We start from the raw sequence: 19,431 nt of genomic DNA, 5'->3' as shown, positions 1-19,431 counted from the left end.
TCATGGAGCAAGGGGTAACAAGAACAGAACTATAGGTACCAGATGGGAGAATGCAGGGTTTGCGACTAGTAAGTAACTTGCAAGCGACTGGGTAGGGCACTTTTTGCTTTACCCAGATATCTTGAACAGCATGGCCACCATTAAAGTTAATACAGCAGGGAGAAGGAGGTGGACAATCGCCCTCGTGGGCATCTCTACCACAGGTGAAACATTTGGATGGTCAAAATGATGTCACTGGTAGCAGCGCATTGGGTTCGAAATGTACAGCCGGACTGTGATAATTTCATCGCCTGCTTTGATCTTTGGCGGAAGCACCACTCTATCAAAGATGACAAAGAGAGTGCGGGTGGGCACTAAGGAGGAATCTACATTTTTATTACACAATGGACTGCAATGACACCCTGATCAGAGAGGTAAGACTGGATTTCGACATCGGTTAGACTGTCGAGCAGCCTTGTGTAAATTACATCACGGGAAGAATTCAAAGTTCTATGGGCTTTGACATGAACAGGTTAACTGTGGAGAAGCGAGGTAGCAAGCAGTTGATGTGCTTGAGAATCAAAGAAAAGTGCCATTCTGTAAACGAGAGCAGGATTTCACAGGGCCGGCAATTGCATCACCATCTTTCTGAATAATAAACAGATTTACCATCTTCAGTACGTGAGACCAGCGCGAAGGGTCTTTGAATCATTAGCCTCATTATGTTTACATTTTGTAGAAGTTGAGTGGGAAGATGATTGACTCATCGCGAGGAAACGCCCCATTACTGCCAGCGCCTCCAATGGAGCACTCCTTCCAACTGGAGCCCCCTTTACAAGGGAGCGCACCTGCCTTAGGTGACTGTTCACACCTCCTAAACACCTGACAGAGGAACCAAATGGCAATTCGGGAAGGTTACAGTTCAGGCAATCACCCCTCTCTGGACCTGGCCTACACTAGGCAGTATGTGTGAACCCAACCTGTTGACCCGGGGCTGGGAATTACGCATTACCCAGCCACCTGTTACGCGTCAGACACATGGGCTGGCCCTCTGGAGTGCACAGGGAGGGAGAAGAGAAAGAGGAACCTCAAATGCCGAAGTGGAGAAATGAGAGGAGAAGTGAAACAAAAAAAGGAAAAGGGAGCGAGAAACATAGGTGAGACTGTTCTTACGTCAGTGACAGGATGCAGCCCATTACCAATAACACACCCAGACATGTTCCCCAAGGGAAGGGAAAATGAATAGCAAGAGGATAGACATGCAGTACAGAAGGAAAAAAATGCTGCAAAGGCTTGGGGCCCCATGGTAGTCAAGAACAAACCCGTCAAAGAGTGGCGAGCCCCCAGGGGGACCATAATTTGGAATGTGTTTTAAGCCAAGAAATTAATGGTGAAGAGCATCCTTTAGCCTAGATGTCGACACAGCTGAATGCAGCAGGGAAGAACTATTGAATGGCAGAGAAGCACATGTCGCACCTCAGTTACAGCATCACATATTTTTGATGTTATCTTTATGGAAAAAGTTTTGGGTAGTGACCGACCACACTGCTCTGAAGTGGTTATTGGGACTAAAAGGCTGGCGAGATGGGCCCTGAGACTTAGCAAATTTGACTAAGAAGTCATACACAAGCCAGAGAAGCAATAAAGGAATGCACACATATTAAGCAGGAAGGAAGCAGTGGTGAAAGTTCTGAGGTGTGGTCTGGCAGGCAGTGTAGAGCACTGACAGTGAACTAAACAGTGCAGGATACAATTGCAGTTTAACAACTGACGGACTGTTGTGCCAGGAAACGAGGCTAGGGCCATGGATAATAGTAACAGTGAAGTTTATGGACGAGATTTTAAGGGAGGCATATGATTACTTGTTATCTGATCATGAAAGCAGCAGACTAACAAACTGGAGAGTGAAACTTCCTGGCAGATTAAAACTGTGTGCCCGACCGAGACTCGAGCTCGGGACCTTTGCCTCTCGTGGTCAAGCACTCTACCATCTGAGCTACCGAAGCACGACTCACACCCAGTCCTCACAGCTTTACTTCTGCCAGTATCTCGTCTCCTACCTTCCAAACTTTACAGAAGCTCTCCTGCGAACCTTGCAGAACTAGCACTCCTGAAAGAAAGGATACTGCGGTGACATGGCTTAGCCACAGCCTGGAAACAATCCCCAGTGTTTGTCAGTGGAGTTTGTACTCCATCTAAGCAACTGTTCAGAACAGAGACTGGAACTTCATCCAAGCCTGCTGATTTCTTGTTGTTGTTATTATTTCCGTATTGTCTTCCCAACTTCAAGCTCTGTTGTGGAAACATCACTGTACTTGCTTAGTAATTCATTGTTTGTGTTTTATGTGTTTCATGAGGGGATATCAGAAAGTAACTTACACATTATTATAGCAGGCCAAGTAGCATTTATTGAATACTGCACTACATTTCAAAGTGATACACACATTGCTATTTTTAACACAGACATTAAGCACTTCCAAACTATGGTCAGAACATTCAACCAGTCATCTAATTCCCATGTGGTGTGCTCCACAATTGAATAAATCAAAGACCACAACTCCCTGTTGATGGTGCAATTTTGAATTTTTACCTTGGATGTGAGATGGTTTGTCTCCAATCCGTAGGTACTCTCTCTCTGTTGCAGGTATGAAATAATAGCCCCATGTCTCCTTGTCCACAGTGACATAGTTTATGAAATCATCGTGTTCCACGAAATAATGCTTAAAGAAATCCAGAGATGCCATAAACCTTGCGCTTGTGGCATGCAGGTGACAATGATTGCCGAACCCAGCACAATCAAAATTTCCCATGCTGCAGACCATCTCAAATAATGGAACGAGGGCTGCCTATTGATATGCATACCCAATGAGCAATGCCCCCAGTAGTCATTCTGTGAGTGCTGTAAATCAGTTCTTCGACTGCCTGGAAATTGCCGTCTGTGGTCACGATGGGCTCTCTTACCAATTAACATAACACATCTGCAGCCTTGGTCAAATGTTTGGCGTCTATTTTCAAGAATATTCTACCTAGTAGCCAAAGTCTACCATCTGCTTTACCCATGACTGGGCCTATGTAATCACTCCATCTCATATCCCTATAAAGTGTTATACCCACATAGTTGTACGAGTTGGCAGATTCCAACTGTTACTCATTCATACTATAGTCATAGGGCACTTTCTTTTTCTTTTTTTTCTTTTTGTGAATGTCATATGGAATAATGTCTTAACTGTTCAAAACCATGTTGTAAGAATAATATCTGGTGCTCAGTCATGATCATCTTGTAGGCATTTTGACTATTACTTCACAGTATATTTATTCTCTCATGAAGTTTGTTGTAATTCTAAAAGAAGAATGGTGTACATAACTACAAAACCAAAAGAAAAAAGTGACACTCATTATGTCACGTTAAGACTGTCTTTAGCACAAAAAGGTATGCACAATCCTGGAACACAAGTTTTTAACACATACAAAGTGATATAAAACACAAGACAGACAGCAAAGAATAAATTGCAAAAGTTTCTTCTTGACAACTCATCCTATTCCATAGAAGAATTTTGTGTTGTTGTAATGTGCAAAAGGTGGTGGGTAGGAATTAATAAATCACGTGTGTGTGTGTGGGGGGGGGGGGGGGGGGGGGGGGGACGACACTACTGTAATGCATACCACATCACTGCTGAAAGACTGCAATTCAACTTCAAGCTGGTGTACTTTACATAATTCTGAGCAAATTGCTGTGTTGTTTGTGCATTGTGATGTACTTTCAACCTTTCATGTATATCTTGAAAAACATTCTGAAACAACAGACACTTAAGGAATAATCACAAAAAGGACCTAGTCCTCTTGACCGTGACAACAGATATTTGACTATGTGGGGCCCCAAGCCCACCTTCTATATTCCAATTCCACTAACTGTCCTTACCAGTTCTGTTGAAAAGCAGACCATGCCTAGTGTAGTAACATCTCAAAATAGCCCTATCAGCACCCACGAAATCTGCGTCCAGTGAACAGTCAACAGTGCTGTCTCTAGTTCTGCACTAATTCGCCATACAGCACTGCCACAAGGCCAATAATGATGCCAGAACTGCTCAACTGTGTTCACATTGGAGCTACTACTTGGGAAAGTAGTCTTACTCATGTTATCACCTATCCTGTGCACTCCTTCCCTATCCAAGCTGCTTCCTATCCCATCCATTATCGGATCATCTTTAATGATACGGTTACAACTAATGTCCTATGCCAGGGATGCAGACTGCTGCTTGCGATTCCCCACGCTGTCTGTCATTAATATTGTGCTGATCCATTCCTTACCTTTTATTCATGTTTTTTAATAATTTATTTTTTCTCATCTTTCACTCCCTTCTAGGAAGGATGAATGGGCACTTAGAAAACTAAGTTCTTTTGAGCCAAGCCAGTCCAGCTGACAACTGGGCAGGGGGATCCTAAATCGTTTTTTTTTTTTTTTTTTTTTTTGCTGCCTATTGAGCAAGCAGTAAAGGAAACAAAAGAAAAATTCGGAGTAGGTATTAAAATCCATGGAGAAGTAATAAAAACTTTTGAGGTTCGCCGATGACATTGTAATTCTGTCAGAGACAGCAAAGGACTTGGAAGAGCAGTTGAATGGAATGGACAGTGTCTTGAAAGGAGGATATAAGATGAACATCAACAAAAGCAAAACGAGGATCATGGAATGTAGTCGGATTAAGTCGGGTGATGCTGAGAGAATTAGATTAGGAAATGAGACACTTAAAGTAGTAAAGGAGTTTTGCTATTTGGGGAGCAAAATAACTGATGATGGCCGAAGTAGAGAGGATATCAAATGTAGACTGGCAAAGGCAAGGAAAGTGTTTCTGAAGAAGAGAAATTTGTTAACATCGAGTATAGATTTAAATGTCAGGAAGTCGTTTGTGAAAGTATTTGTATGGAGTGTAGCCATGTATGGAAGTGAAACGTGGACGATAAATAGCTTGGACAAGAAGAGAATAGAAGCTTTCGAAATTTGGTGTTACAGAAGAATGCTGAAGATTAGATGGGTAGATCACATAACTAATGAGGAAGTATTGAATAGGATTGGGGAGAAGAGAAGTTTGTGGCACAACTTGACCAGAAGAAGGGATCGGTTGGTAGGACATCATCTGAGGCATCAAGGGATCATCAATTTAGTATTGGAGGGCAGCGTGAAGGGTAAAAATCGTAGAGGGAGACCAAGAGATGAATACACTAAGCAGATTCAGAAGGATGTAGGTTGCAGTAGGTACTGGGAGATGAAGAAGCTTGCACAGGATAGAGTAGAATAGAGAACTGCATCAAACCAGTCTCAGGACTGAAGACCACAACAACATCAACCTTTCCATAGTCATCTTGAGGTGTTTGTGGCCTGGGGTACTAGCAATTCTGTACAACCCTGCCCTAAACACACTATCACATGATTCAGACCAGTACTCTGTTTGAAAATACTGGTGACCCGATACTCTTCCCCTATCTTCTCCTGTAACTGAGGGTATACATCTCTGCAATGACTGCTACCTAGCAGTACTTTCTTCTTCCTAAAACTTGTGTAAGTTTAATTCTGCAAGTTGCTTGAACCAGTTAATTAAGTACTTGCAGAAGTGTTTCCACTAGAGTTGCGTTATGAGAGAAGCAAGACGAAGTTTACAGAGTTGTGTTTACGAAGCAGAGAAGCCGCCACCATTGTAGCATCATCATCTTTATTAATGGAAAACTGTGATAAAAACAACAAATTAAGAAGAAAGAAGTATTTGGGTGAAGAAATACATACAGAGACATACATAAGAGTTTTAAGAAACATTACTGAACAATCTAGTCTGAGGACTTAGCTCAGATTAAAAACTTTCTGAGAATTTTGCAGGCAAGTTTTGAAAATCTCTCGTCTATTGCACAATACAATACTTAAAAATCATATACAAAAATGCTGCAGGCTGTATCACCAAGAGATTGCCTTTTAATTATATTTATGGATTGGAAATACTAACAGCCAACCAGCTACAAAATACAGATTTATTAAACCCTCACCATGGTTTCAACAGTTTTAAAACTGTCTTCTTCTGAAGGTATTGTAACTATTAACAAATATTACAACATTTTGTATGGAACAGAGATGGCATCATTACAATAAGCAAAATTACAGGAGATCTTAACAAATAATATTAGTGAAGCATAAGTCACGTAGAGTCACATATTATCAAAATCTGATGCAGGAGTCATTGACTCTGTTTAGTACATGTGCCCATCATCCACTAAATTACAATTTAAAATACATGATTTAAACGTATTGGTTCTCTACTGTAGGGGTTTTTCTTAAAACTTTTTTATAATAGTACACACTATCTTTTAGTTACTCTTAAATTTTTGCAAACAATAATTATTACAAATTTAACACATTTATGTTCACACTAAGATTAAAAATTAGATAAAATATAAAGACATCTCAGACTACCATTCTAATTTCCCTTTAGGTGAAACAAAGTAATCAGGAACTTCATTTCACACTCCCTTGGTTGATGTTGGCCAGTTCTATTTGTTTAGGGGTTCCAATGGTGCAATTGTTTTGGCCCATCTGTCTGCCATTCATTTTTGACAGTGATATTTCCGTATTAGTAGTGAATACAAGAAACTTTTGCAAGTGTGAAAAAAACTTCCAGCAACAGGCAAGTTCAACAGGTACATGCAGCAAGATGAAAGAAACTGTTTTCACTAACATGTGAAAGCTATCACTAACTTGTGGAAGCTACTTCTGCAAGTTGACAAAACTTGTACAAGTTGACTTGCTGCAGGGGTTTCCATGTCAAGGAAATTGCAGAAGTAGCTTCTGCAAATGACTTGAGAAGTTTATTTTGTAATTGATACCGTTTTTGGTAGACACAACCAAACTGTCAGACAGTATCAACCTTTTCTCAGCCTTCCTACCAAATACCAGTTCCCAACCATACCTCTTACCACCACTCCCTTCCTTCATCCTCACTGGGCCTCTTCTAGCTTCTTCTAATGTGCCTGAAAAGCATAGAGCTTACTTTCGTGCTCCTCATTAATCTGTTCCTGCTGCATACTTACAAAGTAATTTAATAGTAATTACCATATTTATCAGTTTGAGTAGATTAGCGCTAGTCATAATTTGTTGTTAGCAAACTTCACAGAAGTTGACACAAGTGGTTACTTCTGCCTGTTACTGAATAACTTGACCTGGTCCGTGTCCCTGAATGTTCTCTTTCGTGAAGGGATTTACGGAACATGGTGTGTGTGTGTGTGTGTGTGTGTGTGTGTGTGTGTGTGTGTGTGTGTGTGTGTGTGTGTGTGTGCGTGAATAGATCAATGCTGAGGCACTAAGAATGCCAAATTTTAGTAATTTGCAACAATATGCCAAGATTATGTATAGACTGAAGACCATGTTGCTCACTGCTAAATGTTCCGATTCCTGTAGCTAGGCCAGTCTTTTAGAGGTATTTGCTACTGTCGAGTATACTGAAGAATTCCTAAGGATGAGACGTGCGGCAAGTTACAACCATCCTGGACATTAACAGATAGTGAAAAGCTGCCATAGCGATTAATTTGACAATATATTTATTAAAAACACATCTACATTACTACTACAAAATGCAAAATTAAGTGCCTGGCAGAGGGTCATCGAACCACCTTCACATTATTTCTCAATCATTCCACTTTCGAACAGTGTGCAGGAGAAATGAACGCTTGAATCCGCCTCCTCCTCCTCCTGTGCAAGCTATAATTTCTCTTATTTTATCATGATCATCATTTCTCCCTATGTAGTTGGGTGCCAACAGAATATTTTTGCAATCAGAGGAGAATGTTGGTGATTGAAATTTCAAGAGACAATCCTACCACAAAGAAAAAGTCTTTGTTTTAGTGATCACCATCTCAATTAACACATCATGTCTGTGACACACTCTCCCCACTTTCATGATAATACAAAACATACTGCTCTTCTTTGAGCCTTGCCTATATACTCCATCATGATAATACAAAACATACTGCTCTTCTTTGAGCCTTGCCTATATACTCCATCAGCCCCATCTGGTGCAGATCGCATATCACACAGCAATATTCTAGAAAATGGCAGAAAAATATGTAAGCAGTCTCTTTAGTAGTCCTGCTGCATTTTCTAAGTGTCCTGTCAATAAATGACAGTTCTTAGTTTGCTTTGCCCAAATTATGTATGTGATTATTCCAATGTATGTTATTCATAATATTGTACTACCTAAATATTTAATATTTAATTGAACTTACAGCCTTAAAATTTTGTGATTTATTGCATAACCAAACTTTAGTGGATTTCTTTCTGTACTTACGTGAACGACATCACACTTTTCATTCGTTAAAATTGATTGCCACTTTTCACACCATGTAAAGTCATCCAATGACTAAAAGCAACTGCAAAATGATATAGGCAAGATGTAAAAGACAGAATCATCTCCACACAATCTAAGAGAGATAAGTTGTTTATGTAGATCAGGAACAGCAGGGAGCCTTGGGGAATGCCAGATATTACTTCTGTTTTACTCGATTACTTTCTTTGAATTACTACGAACTGTGACCTTTCGGACAGGAACTCAGGAAACATGTCGCACAACTTAGGTGATACTCCTCAGGCACACAATTTGATTAAAAATCTCTTGTGAGGAACAGTGTCAAAATCTTACTGGAAATCTGATAACATGGAATCAATCTGCCATCTCCTGTTGATAACACTCATTAAATTGTGAGAACAAAGAGTTAGTTGTATTTCACAAGAATGAGATTTTCTGAATCCATCCTGATTGTCAATAAATTGATTTCTTTCAGGTAATTCACAATGTTGAAACACAGTATATGTCCCCAAACCCTACAAGAAATTGGCATTACTGATACGGATCTACAGGGTTGTCCCTCGGAAGTTTCGGATGAGATTATCTCAAAAACTATACATCGGATAAAAATAGTGGGTAAGACAAGTTTGTATGCTCAAAGGGGGACATCTAATGATACTACACGTGACCCCCAGCCCCCACCCCCTTGGGTGGGGTGGGGGGGGCAACTTTTAAACATTAAATGAAAACCCCATTTTTTGTTGGAGATTCGGATTCTCCATAAAGAAAGTAATCAAGTTTTGTCTGGAATATTTCTTTAACCCATTGACAGATGGCACTGAAATCGAGAAAAATTAAAATTGGGAAGGACTCCGATTTATTTAGAATGATTCACTTCACTTTCAGGCAGTGAACTGTAAACATCGACTGACAAAAGTAAATTATTCTTTAGCAAAACATGGCTCACTATCCGCCTACAGAGATTGTTGATATGATGTTAATTTTAGGTGAATGCCGTAACAATCACACTGCAGCTGTGCAATTGTATGTGGATAGTTTCCCAGTAGACAACATCCAAGCAAAAACATTATTTGAAATTGCACTCAACGAGCTCGAAATGGATGCATGCACCGTCCACCTTGTCATCATGAATACAATGAAAATAACGCTCGTACCCTTACCGTTCTTGCCTGTGTTCAATTGGATGCAGAAATGAGTAGTCGTGTGATTCTTTGGAATACCGAAATCAACTGTTTTGAAGATTTTGAAGTCATATACATAACATGCGTATCATATCACACTGACACAGGCATTAATGCCGAAAGATATGCAAATACGCATGCATTTCTGCCAATGGGACTTGGAAATGATAAAGAGGCGACAATGAATTTTTTTAGATATGTTACGTTCACCGATGAAGCCACAATCAAAAACAATGGCGAATTATATCATCATGATTGTCATTAATGGTCCCCTGTCAATCCACACTGGCACAGACCTGTTGACATTCAACACAAGTGGTCGTTAATGGTCTGGTGTGGAATTTTAATGGTTACTTCATAGGGCCGTATTTTTTTGACCGAAATGTTACTGGAGAATCTTATTTACAACTTCTCCGTGATGATTTGCTGGTTCTAATGGAGATGTTGATTTAGAAACTAGGCAACAAAGGGGGGTTCAACAGGACGGAACAGCTCCCCATTATGCTAAAAATGTGCAGAATGTTTTAAATTTACAGTTACCTGGTCGGTGGATAGGATGCGGCGAACCAATTCAGTGGCCTCCATGTTCACCAGACCTAACATCTCCTGATTTTTTCTTGTGGGGTTATTTAAAAAATATTGTTTATGAAAGACAGTCTACAACCTGAAACGACATGGAGCAATGCATTCGAAGAGCATGTGCAGCCATGCCACGGGATGTGCTGCTCAAAACGGTGGGCAACTTTCGCAGGTGTTTGACTTTATGCATTGAAGCAAATGGGGATAATGTTGACCAATTTCTTCATGGCTAATTTCATTAATTAAGCATCCCAAATCGTGAGAGGCAAGAGGGCTCACACTAATGAAGCACCCCAACATGTGGAGACAAAGGGACTCTCACTAATGAAGCATCCCATGGGAACATCATTCTACTACGTCCATGTCGTCGTTCCTGGGTAATGTTAAAAGTAGGATACAATACATTTTGTACAAAAATAGCTTAATTTGGTGTAATGAAAGAATTGGTGCACCTTTTTTATCAATTTGATGTGTCCTCCTCGGATCATTCTAAATAAATCGGAGTTCTTTCCAAATTTTACTTTTTTCTCTATTTTAGTGCCATCTGTCAATGGTTTAAAAAATGTTTCAGACAAAACTTGATTACTTTTTTATGGAGAATCCGAATCTGCAATAAAAATGGGAGTTCCATTTAAGGTTTAAAAGTTGCCCCTGCCCCACCCACGGGGGTGGGGGGGGGGGGGGGGTGTGGAGGTCATGTGTAGTATCATTTGATGTCCCCCTTTGAACTTACGAACTCATCTTTCCCACTATTTTTACCCGATGTATAGTTTTCGAGATAATCTCATCCGAAACTTCAGATGGACCACCCTGTATAATTCAGCGGATTACTCCTGATCCAATGATTTGACAACCTATTCAATAAGATATTATTATACAAGACGCTGTAATTAAGATTTGACATCTTCAATGAGGGCAAATGGAATCAGCCTAGACACGAAACAGAAAAGCCGAAAGTAATGTCAACAGTGATAGAATTTATGATGTGGAGAGGCCTTGAGATATTTACATAGGCTGCATCAACAGTGAACAACTGTATATTCAAACTGAATGATTATTGTAGCAGACTAGTCGAAGTGACATACACAAAATACTAATGAACTGGGATGGTAATGTGTGTGTTGTGGTCTTCAGTCCTAAGAATAGTTTGATGCAGCTCTCCATGCCACTCTACCTTGTCAAGCCTCTTCATTTCAAATTTTTACTCCTCATACTTCCATGCAATACCAAACCGGTGGCCTCTTGACATCTCAGAATGTGTCCTATCAACCAATCCCTTCTAGTCAGGTTGTATCACAAATTTCTTTTCTCCCCAATTTAATTCAGTAGCTCATTAGTTACACAATCTACCCACCCAATCTTCAGCATTTTGCTGCAGTATCACATTTCAAAAGCCTCTATTCTCTTCTTGTCTAAACTGTTTATCGTTGAATTTTCACTTCCATATGTGGCTACACTCCCTACAAATACTTTAAGAAAAGACTTACCAATACTTGAGTCTTTATTCAGTTTTAGTAAATTTCTTTTCTACAAAAACGCTTCTGTTGCCACTGCCAGCTTACATTTTATATCCTCTCTACTTCAGTCATCATCAGTTATTTTGCTGCCTAAATAACAAAACTCATCTACTATTTTAAGTCTCTCATTTCCTAATCTAATTCCCTCAGCATCGCCTTTTTTAATTAGACTACATTCCATTATCCTTGGTTTGCTTTTGTTGATGTTCATCTTATATCCTCTTTTCAAGACACTGTCCACTGCTCTTGCAATTCCTTTGCTGTGTCAAACAGAATTACAATGTAATTGGCAAACCCCAAAGTTTTTTAATTTCTTCTCCCTGAACTTTAATTCCTACTCTAAATTTTTCTTTTGTTTCCTTTACTGCATTTCCAATAAACAGATTGACTGACATTGGTAATAGGCTACAGTCCTGTCTCATTCCCTTCTCAATCACTGCTTCACTTACATACCTCACAACTCATAACTGCTGACAGGTTTATGTACAAGTTGTCAATAGGCTTTCACTCCCTGTATTTTATCCCTGCTACCTCCAGAATTTTGAAAAGGACATTTCAGTCAACAGTGTCAAAAGTTTTCTTTAAATCTACAAATGCTATAAATGTAGATTTGCCTTTCAAATTGCCTGTCAAATTATTCTCACTGTGTCATATCTCCCACTTTCCCTTTATCTACTCCCTCTTCGCTTTCTACAATACTGCCTTCACATTAATTTCCCCATTCTATAACACCTCTATATATTCCTTCCACCTTTCCGCTTTCTCTTTTTTGCTTAGTGCTGGTTTTCTACCTCAGCTCTTCATATTTGTACAGCTACTTCTCTTTTCTCCAAAAGCTGCTTTACATTTCATCTGCCTAGTTATATGTGTTTCTAAGGGCTTACATTTGTCCTCTAGCTATTTCTATTTAATCACTTTCCACTTCCAGTCAATCTAATTTTTTGGGCATTTCTATTCTCTTTCGCCTGCTTCCTTTGCTGCACTTTTATATTTTCCCTCTTCATCAATTAAATTCAATAAATACATCCATTGTTACCTAATGATTTCTAATAGATCTTGTCTTTTCATCTATTTGATCCCCTGCTGCCTTCACTGTTTCATCTATCAAAGCTACCCATTCATCATCTACTGTATTCCTTACCCCTGTTCTAGTCAATTGTTGCCCAATGCTCCCCCTGAAACCACCAACAACCTCTGGTTCTTTAATGTATCCAGGTCCCACCACCTCAATTTCCTGAACTTTTGCAACTTCATTAGGTTCAATTTACAGTTCATAGCCAGTAAATTGTGATTGAATACACATATACCCCTGGAAATGACTAACAATTTAAAACCTGGTTTTGATATCTCTATCTTACTACTGTATAATCAATCCAAAACCTTCCAGTGTCTCCAGATATCTTCCATGTATACAAGTTTCCTTCACAATTCTTAAACCAAGTGTCAGCAAGGAATAAACTACACTCTGTGCAGAATTCTAGCAAGTGGCTTCCTTTTTAATGCCTTTCCACTAGTCCATATTCACCTACAATTTTTACTCCTCTTAATTTTCTTACTATTGAATTCCAGTTCCCCACTACAATTAAATATTCACCTCCCTCAACTATCTGAATTATTTATTTTCTCTCATCATACGCTTCTCCTGTCTTCATCATCTGCAGAGCTGGTTGGCATATAAACTTGTACCACTGTGGTGGGTGTTGGCTTTGTGTCTATCTTGGCTATGATAATACGATCACTACACTGTTCACAGCAGCTTGCCAGCATTCCTATTTTCTTATTCATTATTAAATCTCCCCCACATTACCGCTATCTCATTTTGTATTTACAACTCTGTATTCACCTGACATAAAGGTGGTGATATGTTACATAATTATCGAGCATAGAGGGCACAGGCATCGTCAGCTACAATGGCATACTAATGCAAAGTGACCACACATTATAACTATGACATTGTTAAAGAAATCTAATTAAAAAAGTGGACCTCAGCTACATATGATGTCAAATGTAATCTGTTACAGTCAGAAATGTTACACTTGTTAAAATATTCAGGGCTATTATTTAGCAACAACACAAAATCCTGGAATATTTTAATGTGTGTGTCATGGATGAGTGATAGCCACATATATTTTAATAAGTTTAAAGTATGTCACACAAAAAAAAAAAAAATACACAAATAGCTCATGTTGTTCACCTGATGCAACACCAACGTCGAAACATGCCAAGTGCTTACAACATGGTACTACTTCCGTAGAGGCCACTTGAGTTACTATACATACTAACAACATTTCTACAAAAGTAGCATTTGTGGGCATTAGTGTTTCACTTCCTTTTAAAGAGCAAACCAATCTAATCATGAATATGGTAGGCCTAAATGAAACAGAACTACAGTGGAACTTCAATTTTACATTCTCTGATTTCACATTTATCGCGATTCTACATAAAAAATTCACAGGCCCTGTGAAAAACCAATGAGATCAATGCTAAAAATTTCCCAATTTTACATTTCTTCCTAGTAAAGTTTACCTTGATTCTTCGTTCTTACTCAATATCTCACTTGACTTTGTCCTGTTTTCTTCCTATTGGCTTTTGGTGTGACTGAACAAGTTACAAATGGCCCAAAAGACAGATGGTTTGCAGCAGTAATCGAAAAATGAGACACTCAATGCAAAGTGTTCCAGAATGAGCCAATACATGATGAAGGGGCCCAGCCACCGCCTTTACTTATGCCACTTGTAACTCACTCTCATCTTTATGCATGTATTTCTGATGCACTGTATTCGGCAACAATATCAATTGTCAATCTTTTAAATCCAAACACAGATTCTTAAAGAATACGCTCAGTCATAATTGAAGAAACAATGCCCCCTTTTTGGTTAGTGAAATCTTATTGGCTTGTGACCTGTTAAGTCACCAAATAGCCAACGCAGCCACCACACCACAATAACACATGTAAAATGAGCTCACCTATTGGATGAATGGATAGGGGGAGTGGCCCTTCAGTGACAGGAGTACAAGTACGGGCGAAAGCATTATGCGAAGTGTTGAAAATATACTTTTCATGTATATGAGTGCTATGACAGAGATGTCGCACAGAAATGGAACAACGGTTCTGTTATAGCACATTTTAAAGACTTTTGTGTTCAAATTTTGACACGATACAGTCACAACAACTACATACACTACTCATTTATATACTTTGCACCACACACACCATACACTCTACTTCGTTAGGATAGGCAGCAGTGATAGTGGGCATGAAGCGAAACTGTAGCATCTGAAATTTCTTTAAAATTTGCATTTTACACAGTGCAGAGAAATTCACTAAGCCGTCTTCTAATAAGCTTGTAATGTCAGTTGGGAAGTAAACTCATTTTTTTCATGTCTATGTTTCTCTCACCAAGCCTAAAATAACACTTTAATAGTGGTGAACATATGAAGTGTGGCTCATAAGAAAAACATTAAACAATAACAGCAATGGTGACAAAGTATGTCATTAAGTGAATGTCAGCATTTATACTTATGGTTTAACCACTTTGCTGCTCTGATTTTTTCAACAATTTTTGCTTTTTTCTGAGTGAGCACAAGAATAATCTCTCAAAAATGCATGTTTCGAACCTATATGCACTTGTATCATGTCAGAAAACAGCTCAATTACCTTGTACACAGATACCAATTCCAATTTTTTATTCGTTTTTACTTGCTGTCATACATCTGTGATTTTTTTAAGAACTGATGTAATTCATTACCGCAAATTATTGTATAAACATTATAGTGTATGTTTCATTTCCTTCACTTAGCAGATTTAATACAAAGTTTGGAGAGGACTGCAATTTTTTTTAACCATGTAAGCAAATTACATGTGTTTTTGCTCATATTTTGGTATCCTCAATTCTGCATTTTCCTCAATTTTGCGATTTTAAGTCTGGACTGCACAAAAAGATGGAATAGGGGTTTTTCTGTAGTTACGGTGACAATCCTCTTTCATAAATGTGATTCACTCCAGACTGAAATGTCTTACTGTCCTTGTATGGTTACTGTTTGAAAAGTGACTGTATTTACTCTAGCTCTAGGTATCATCTACACTAGGTCTAGTGATAAACTGAAAATTCCTTCTTGTAGTTATCCCCCTAGTGTTCCAAGATCAGTGTTAACTTATTCCATACAATCCATACTGGTCAGAGAGTCAGGAACAGCATTCACAAAATGCACCTGAAATTATCTGCTACTAAATAACTGAGAGAAGGAAATATCCTTAGAGTTAATTATCCATTCAATCATTAAATCTGTAGACCGTCTACTGATGTAAGACAAAAGAAAACAACATTCATCTGAAGAAATTCATTTTATGATTGCAGCTGGATCTTCAAGTCGACTCAGCAGTGGCGGCATCTGACTTCATGATGGGTGTAAGTTGGGGCATCAAAATATTGTGTCAACTTGACTTGGGACCCCAGCTGCTAACCAAAGAATAGTATCACAAGATGTTTCACTAGGACAGCCTCCAAAGTCACATGGGAAATCTAGAATGGCAGAATGAGGATTTGAACCACAAACCACCAAGATGCAAGTTCATAGTGCCAAACACTACACAACCTACTCAGGATTGTATAACAGAGAAAATATCTTAACTACTCCCTGCACCTCACATAAATGATAATGTGATATTTACTACGATTTTTGGTAGACTGAGTGTAAATCACATGTAACATGTTTCTTGCAGAATCTTTCTAGAAACATACACTGCACAGTAATCATCTATAGGAGCAGGTTCCACATTTATGTTGGCTTATGTTTAGTCAGTGAATACACATGATTCTTTCAAAAAGAAGGACATGTCAACAACAAAACTGATGAGAGATTAGACACTTTGTACTATCAGAGTAAGATCCAAAGAGCAGTCTTCAAGAAATTGATGACCTCACATGGATGAGCAGTTCAAAAGAAAATTAAAAACATACATAATTAGCCACTCATTCTACAAATTATCGTACCCAGTTATCTGGATTCATGGACTGAAAATTCTTGTTAGCCGTAAGGCAATAAAAGTGATCTCCCCCCCCCCCCTCTCTCTCTCTCTCTCTCTCTCCTCTCTCTCTCTCTCTCTGTGTGTGTGTGTGTGTGTGTGTGTGTGTGTGTGTGTGTGTGTGTGTGTGTGTGTGTGTGTGTAAGGGGGGGGGGGGAGGCATGTACATATGATATTATTGTGAAGAAGGGCATCACTGAAACACATCACAGCAACAATAACAATTACAGTAGTAATAAAAGAGAACTCCTGAAAGTTTTGGAGCATTGAGTAATTTTTGTGTGGACTGTTCTGCAACCTCGACAAACTGTGTTAAATACATAGTGTTGTAATAGGATCCACAAGACCTGTTTACTCTATTTCAAGTGATGGATCGTTCTCGGGTAGCACTTTACAAGGTCTGAAACATTATTTTTCAAAATTTGAAAAATATGATTTACAATCCTTTTTTCATACTTGAAATATTACATTTAAGATTTTATAACGTACCGCTTGAGAACAAACTTCGGCTCACAATGTAGCAGCAAAAAACAGGTCTGGTCGACCTTGTTACAACAGTGTGAATTGCATACAAGTTTTACCGCCATTCAGAGATGCAACTGAAGAGCTTTTAAGCTCTAAAAGAAGGCTATCTAAAGATCAGAAGGTTCTCTATCTTTTTTTAATGTACCTATTGACTGCCCAGCACCTTGACTATGCTGATATGTAGATTAGCCTAAGGTCTAGGTAAGGTTTGAAAGTGATAATCTCATTGCGAGTTACTGAAGCCAATGAATGAAAATTCAGGAAATAGTTTATGGTAATAAAATTACATTTAGCACAACCTAATGTTTATGTCGCACCACATAAGGAGCATTTAGCCACATGTAATGCAATTTTCATCATAAAAATTGAAACTGCAAAATAAATTCAGAATATATCTATTAGATAGTGGTTATGTCTCTGATGAGTATTTTGATATGTATCATGTACATACCTATTGCACACAATGCACAAAAAATGCAAGGAATGAGGAGGGTTGGGAGGGGGCACTACATAATCTTCACCTGACTGGTTACCTTGACACCTTCCATTTAGTGAATTATCTATAATGTTAATAATTACTGTTAAGTGAACAGTAGATAACACTGCTCAAGTCAGCACCAACCTAATAATGATGATACTGTCAAGGATTATTTCATAAATCATTAATTTAATGCTATTTTGTTATATTGCAACATTGCAGGCGAACTATGACTGTTATGACACAGTATAGATTATTTCCAGAGTCAATCTTTCACTCTTCATCTGAGAATACACGGTTTTGGAATATCCTACTAGAAAAAAATTGTGTTGGCCTGGGGCTCAAACACAGAGCATTGTCATTTGTGGACAATGCTCTTGCTGACCAAGCTACCAAGCATGGCACACAGGAACCCTCCTCACAGCTTCAATTCTTCCTGTATCTCTTACCAGCTTTTCAAATTTCACAGGAATTATGATAACATTGAGAGGCTAGCACTCCTGGAAGATATCAAAGGAAAATGACTTAGCCATGGCCTACCTAGATGATTGTTTCCAGGATGAATCCCAACCTAGCAGCACTAACTTCTATGATACTTAACCACTCAAAGCACGATAAATTGCCCTATGATGGACAGAAACAAAGTTTGAAATCAGTGTCAATATCAGCAGAAATCAAGATTGCATTACAGACATGTAGGGTGCAGCTTACATGAGATGACACAATCTGGATACGGGAATACCTCTGAAAAAAATACAGCGCTACTGTCCTTGGGAAAATATCATTAAAGCAAACATCTGCACTATTCAGTTCAAAGGTCGGCGGAAGGGAACAGCCTACCACCTCCAACAGGGCCACACAAGGCAAAGCAACGCTGTGTTCAGTCATCAGATTAATGACTGCTTTACTTTGGATAACTACTTACTCACAGCCGCTACCATACATGCCTCACCTATATGTGCGTTATGCACAATCCAGACGCCTTCATAGTTATTGCACAAACGTACTACATTTTATACGAAAATGCTTTTACCCCAAGTATAACGATACTTGTGAAGTATACCGATAATTATTGCATGCTATTAATTCTCAAGTTTCCAAAAGCTGCAAATCAATGATTTGTGCAATAAATATATATAAAATAAATAAATAGAGCATCACCTGTCTGGTGAAATATTTGACTTTGGTACCAAACCATAAATTAGCTACATGTTAATTTCAGTTTTATACGCTTTCATTCAAGCTGAAAGTGAGTATTCACATAACTTCTTGTAAAAACAAATCCGCCAGCAGTCATAATAAGTGAATTTTGATTAAGGACAATAGCTTACCCATTGTGTTTTCGTAAACCTTTGTAAGCCCGGATACCCACTTGTTTTCAAAATGTCAGTTTACCACTCGAACTCCCGCTACCAGAGATACTTACAGTCACAAAAACATTCATCGGATCATCACTGGTATGGCGTCCTGCAGCAACGCCAACACTTCAGAACATGTGCTGTAGTCGAAAATACCAAATAGAAAAGATCATTGTTAGATTTATCTCGTAGCGTAGAATGTGACTGGTTACTGTGAACAAAATAACCCCTGAGTGTTTTATAATTAGAGCTATAAGAAAAATCAGACATATATACTGAAATGACATGCAGATAGTATTTTGTTTCGGTCAGTAGTTGATGTATCAGAGATTAGTTGAAAGCTACTTGTAGGTACTAGGTAGCGTCCTTGTTTTGCTTAACGTGTAGGTGAGTTTATGAATTTTAATTTTTAAGAAATCTGTTCTTGATAGTAGCAGAAAAGTGCATGA

At 38.7% G+C, this 19,431-nt stretch overlaps 1 protein-coding gene across 2 annotated transcripts in view; it reads right to left on the bottom strand.

Annotated features, from left to right (window-relative positions):
• LOC126266937 (uncharacterized) overlaps nucleotides 1–19,080 on the bottom strand; it is a 111,248-nt gene extending 92,168 nt beyond the window's left edge. The window contains exon 1 of one of the 2 annotated variants that reach the window (XM_049971629.1): nucleotides 18,956–19,080. In XM_049971629.1, the coding sequence (XP_049827586.1) occupies nucleotides 18,956–18,959 (4 nt within the window). In that variant the 5' untranslated portion in view covers nucleotides 18,960–19,080. The remainder of the gene's footprint in view (nucleotides 1–18,955) is intronic. The other variant, XM_049971630.1, reaches the window with a different exon arrangement.
• Between the last annotated feature and the right edge of the window lie 351 nt (nucleotides 19,081–19,431).

The sequence above is a fragment of the Schistocerca gregaria genome, chromosome 4 (assembly GCF_023897955.1).
Source record: "Schistocerca gregaria isolate iqSchGreg1 chromosome 4, iqSchGreg1.2, whole genome shotgun sequence".
NCBI classification, from domain to species: Eukaryota; Metazoa; Arthropoda; class Insecta; order Orthoptera; family Acrididae; genus Schistocerca; species Schistocerca gregaria.
The sequence above is the reverse complement of the archived record's forward strand: the minus strand, read 5'-3'. Positions and strand labels throughout refer to the sequence as shown.